Here is a 4,997-nt window from a genome sequence, read left to right on the forward strand (position 1 = left end):
GGCATATCTGTTACATATCCCATTCCTCCCAAAATTTGAATACATTGATGCGTACAAAATGTCGCGGCTTCTGATGCTGATAATTTTGCCATTGCGGCTTCCTATATTTAAATATAAAAATTTGAAATATTTTTAATAACCAATAGTTATTTAATTCTTGTAAGTTTTTACATAATATAATAATTTTTTAAATAAAATTAAATATTTGATAAAAAATACTACTAGTAATACTACTTCTAACAAAAATAAAATTGAACTTCTACTTGATTGTTGGAAAAATATTACTTAAAAATTAAGAAAACTATAATTATACAAAATAATAAGCATTAATAATATTTATATTTCCAATTAAATGTGCTCGGTATTGTCTATATAAAATTTAAAGGGACTTTCATTCATAAGATAAAAAGATCAATTTTCGAATTTAAGCTCCTTTAATTCATACAAATTTTTACCTTTGTATATGGCTTTTTTTTGCCTTTCAAATATGCAGCTCTCCATGTTAATAATCTAGAACTCTCAAGTTTCAGAGCCATATCTGCCAACTTAAGTTGAATGGCTTGTAATTTTATAATTGCATTACCAAATGCTGTTCTCTTACTGGCATATTCCATTGCACAGTCAAGAGAAGCTTGTGCTATACCTAATGCTTGAGATGCTATTCCAATTCTGCCAGCATCTAAAAATGAAATGAGATTTATTTGTTAAATTATATTGTTTAACTTTTATTTGAAAGTTTATAACCTAAGTTTTATTGGATTTGCAAAACATGTTAATGAAAATTTTGAACATTAACTGCAGTTGTTAATATCAAATTATGAATATAATTAATTACTATGTTTTCAAATAAATTTATATTTTAAAACTGCACTCATTATTAAAAATAAGCAAATCATTTTTATATACCTAATGTCATCATAGCAATTTTAAAGCCCATTCCAGGTTTTCCTAAGATATTTTCTGCTGCTATTGAGCAATCTTCAAATATTAAAGAACATGTGCTACTTCCTCTAATACCCAATTTATCTTCCTTCTTACCTACAGATAATCCTTCTCTTGGTTTATCAACTATAAAAGCACTAATACCTTTATGTTTCTTTAATTTATCTGTGGTAGCAAATGCTATAATACCTTTTGCTTCAAAAGCATTGGTTATCCAACACTTTGTACCATTAAGAATATATTTATCACCATCTGATTTAGCCATTGTTGACGCAGCACCAGCATCTGAACCATTACTAGGTTCACTAAGTGCAAAACAACCAATATTGTCTCCAGTTGTAAATGGTCTTACATAGTTTTCCTTTTGGTTATCACTTCCAAATTCTGCTAATGGTCCTAAATAAAGTGAATTATTTACACTCATAATTACACCACAACTAGCACATCCTCTAGAAATCTCTTCCATTGCAATAGCATATGCAATGTAATCAAGTCCACTTCCACCCAATGACTCAGGTATTGTTATTGCAAATAATCCAAGATCACCCATTTTTTTTATTTGTTCTTTAGGGAACAAATGTTCTCTATCAATTTTAGCAGCTATTGGCTTTAATTCTCCTTCAGCAAAATCTCTTAAATAAATAAATAAATATGATTCATATAGAATTAATTATAATACATTTTATATTCATAATTACCAAATTAACAATATATATATATATATATTTATTTATTTATTTATTTACCATTAATTATATTATTCTATAATATATGATACATTATTATATGTTTTATATAAATCTTAAATTATAATTTAAAATAAAATCGATACCTGCACGTTTTCTGTAACATTTTATGAGCCTCTGATAAAGCCGAAATAGATGATATATTTCTACGGCCATATATCTGAATAATTGATTTGCAAGAACCTAAACAAATTATTATATAAAAATATTTTCTGTAATATATAAAATTTACAGTTTTAATTTTTTTAAAATAATTCATAGTCTCCAATATAAAATTAATAATTTAAAAAAATTATCTTAATAGAATCATTGCTCTTAGTAAAAATGTATAAATTAAATTATAAAAATATATAAATTAAATATAAAAAAAAAAAACATAATGTATAAAAATAAATCTATAGCCTTATTAATTCTATTTTCTATACTTTTAAAAAGATAATGAATTGATTATTCGCACTTATAACTAATATATATTTATTTAAATTTTTTTATATTAATCACATATGTTTGATATAATACTGTTTATTGTTGGAAAATATAATTTTTTATTTAATTTTATATTGATGGTGGATTCTTACCTAGCATTTTAAAAACGTCTTTATACAAATTAATTAAAGTGATACGTAATACTAAAATGAGCAATATCGCAAGAACTTTGACCAGTTACAATATTAACAATATAGTGTACGATAATTTCAAACAACATTCTTGTATAAGTATTGAGCACTTTCTTGGGTAAGTTGGTAATAATTTAATTATAATAAATGGTTATGTAAATGCCAATTAATTTGCAACATTTTTTTTTTTAATTATGCTACATTATAAATGGTTATATAAAATTTTTAATCTAAATAAATAAAACGATTCTAATATAATGAATTCGGCGAACTGTGCATTTACGAGGAATTATTTAAAATTTATATGTTCGTAAGCATGAACTCATTCGCTGCATATAGAGACGTTTATATCCTTACACATTTGCAGATTATCCGTAAGCATCTATAAATTAGATAATGAGAAATATGGAACGTAACTTTAAGAATATGTATGTTTAAATAAATAAGATAACCATATTCTAAAATAAATATTTTTTATTTTTTCTTAATTTTCAATCTATCATGGCTTTAAATTCGAATATCGTAAAAAAAAATTCAAAGAAAAATATTCAAATATTGTATACGAACATATTTACATGCTGTTGAAATTCTTTAAAACTTCCTACTTTTAATTAATGTGCAACCTGTTACAAAGTAGCTAATTTTATTTAGTATATTCCTCAAGTAATGGGTTAGTACACGTGATTTCCAAACTTCTTTCTCAATCAATAAGGTAAAATTTACTACTCCTCGCTCTAGACCAAATACAGTTAATAAATTTTGTTATCATAAATTTTATTACACTTATAAAATTAAGGTTTCTACTTTAATCTCAATTATAATGAAATGTACAGTCTATAAATTTTTTAATTCTTTTTAAGCAAATAAAATCATTAGAAAAAATCGAGTGAAAATTGTTACATACAAACATGAACCTCATAATAAGAGATTCCTTATAACAACAATTTATTCGGAATTCCAATCACTCGGTGGTCGAAGGACCAAAATGATTGGATTAGACCATGTCCACCATTTTACTGGTGAAAAAGTGTGAAGAAGCAGAGAGATTAATGCTTCAATTCAGTAATCACCATATTTGCTTTTCGTGCTGTTTATTGCGTTTTAATTTACAAATACACAATTATGATTCTACCTTGATGGTGGGAATCTTTGAGAACATGTTGTTCCTAGGTGGTTTTCCTGGTCCTCTTTGCGTAGTGCGTTTTGTGGAGGGTTACTACAATTAGAAGTGAGAGGTTGTAAATCTCTGGACACTCCTTATGTAGTGCCATGTGTTAGTGTTTTAATTACGAGTCGCCTGTTGATGTATGGAAGTATGAAAAAATGGTTCAATACCTCAATGTTTCTTGGTAGTGCGTGCTATAGCACTTATCGAAATTCAGCGTGCAGTGGCGTCTTGGAACAAATGTAGCACAGAAGTTGTGGTGCCTTGATCCAGAATGCAGTAATACAATGTAGTGACGTCTCGATGCAGATGTAGTACAGCGTGTTTCCTCCTAGCTTGCTCAAGTCAGTGAGCTTCGACGCGTGCTTTCTTTAAATATCCGAGTGAGTTTGATTATCTGACAACAATACATAGGTGTTGCTATGTGGAAAACATTGCAGAAGTTCGAGTCTAATGCTTTAGAAGTTTCGAGAATTCCGGAAAAGCAAAGCTTTAGAACGTAGGAAAATTCCAACCGTTGTTATGCGGAGCGCAGATAAACATTATAGGAGATTTGAAAGCACTTACATGCACTTTCAAAAGAAAGACAACCAACTGTACTAAATAGTACATACGATGAAATCAATATCCTTCTCTGACAAGAAAAATATTTCGCTCCTTTTGTATATCATATACTAAAAATACGTAGTTATTAGGCAGATATTAATGTCTATATCTTTTAAACTCCATATTTAATTTTTTTATAAAAATAAATATTCTAAGTAGAAATGCAAGTTCTATTTAATACAAAAATCAAATTCAAATAAAATATTTTTAAGAACATTTAAAGAGATTCAGTTACTAAATTATTAATTTATTAAACTGTAAAAGGAAATATATTAAATATAATCAATATTTTGTCAAGCGGTATGAATACATAATTATTGTATATTGTTCGGGATTGAAGCAGTATCCACGAATTTAAAACAAAGAACGGCACGCATGCTCAGACTGGCACGCGCGTTTTTGACTACTGTTTATAAACAGAACTCGACGAGTACGAGCATGTTTCTACGATATGAAATCCAATATACTGCAAGATCACACAAAGGAGCGCCTATGAAACTTCTAGAAGCTTCCCTTTCTGACGCCACAAAGAAGTTTTTGGCATAGCGATAAGCAGCGGCATTGTTGAATGCATAAATAATATGGTAGTTATTTTTATAAAGTTTGAACGAATACAAATACTTCAAATATGATATACATTAAAAGAAAAGTTTTCGTTTTACTACATGTTATGTGGTAAAGAACCAAATAAACAATAAAATATTTAATACAATGCTGCATTTATTTGTTCTGATTGATATTCCCACTATATTTTATTAATGAATTAATGAATTAATTAAAAGTAAGAACTAACCTAATTTCAAAAAATAAATAAAAAAAAACTTATTGATGAAAATTAAACTATCACACTTAATATCAATAATAAATAAATAACACTATAACATTTTTTAAAATCATCACTGACAAAAACTATTAATTCCA

The 4,997-nt window shown here is 27.1% G+C and overlaps 1 protein-coding gene across 1 annotated transcript in view; it reads right to left on the bottom strand.

The window, feature by feature from the left end:
- Positions 1-2,599, bottom strand: part of Arc42 (Activator-recruited cofactor subunit 42) — a 2,615-nt gene extending 16 nt beyond the window's left edge. Inside the window, exons 1-5 of the mRNA XM_011505232.1 lie at positions 2,267-2,599; positions 1,775-1,871; positions 907-1,574; positions 456-679; positions 1-101 (exon numbers count right to left, since the gene is read on the bottom strand). The exon at positions 1-101 is cut by the window's left edge and continues 16 nt beyond it. Of these exons, the coding sequence (XP_011503534.1) occupies positions 1-101; positions 456-679; positions 907-1,574; positions 1,775-1,871; positions 2,267-2,273 (1,097 nt within the window). The 5' untranslated portion in view covers positions 2,274-2,599. The remainder of the gene's footprint in view (positions 102-455; positions 680-906; positions 1,575-1,774; positions 1,872-2,266) is intronic.
- Between the last annotated feature and the right edge of the window lie 2,398 nt (positions 2,600-4,997).

The sequence above is a fragment of the Ceratosolen solmsi genome, unplaced genomic scaffold (assembly GCF_000503995.2).
Source record: "Ceratosolen solmsi marchali unplaced genomic scaffold, CerSol_1.0 scaffold93, whole genome shotgun sequence".
In the NCBI taxonomy this organism is placed as follows: Eukaryota; Metazoa; Arthropoda; class Insecta; order Hymenoptera; family Agaonidae; genus Ceratosolen; species Ceratosolen solmsi.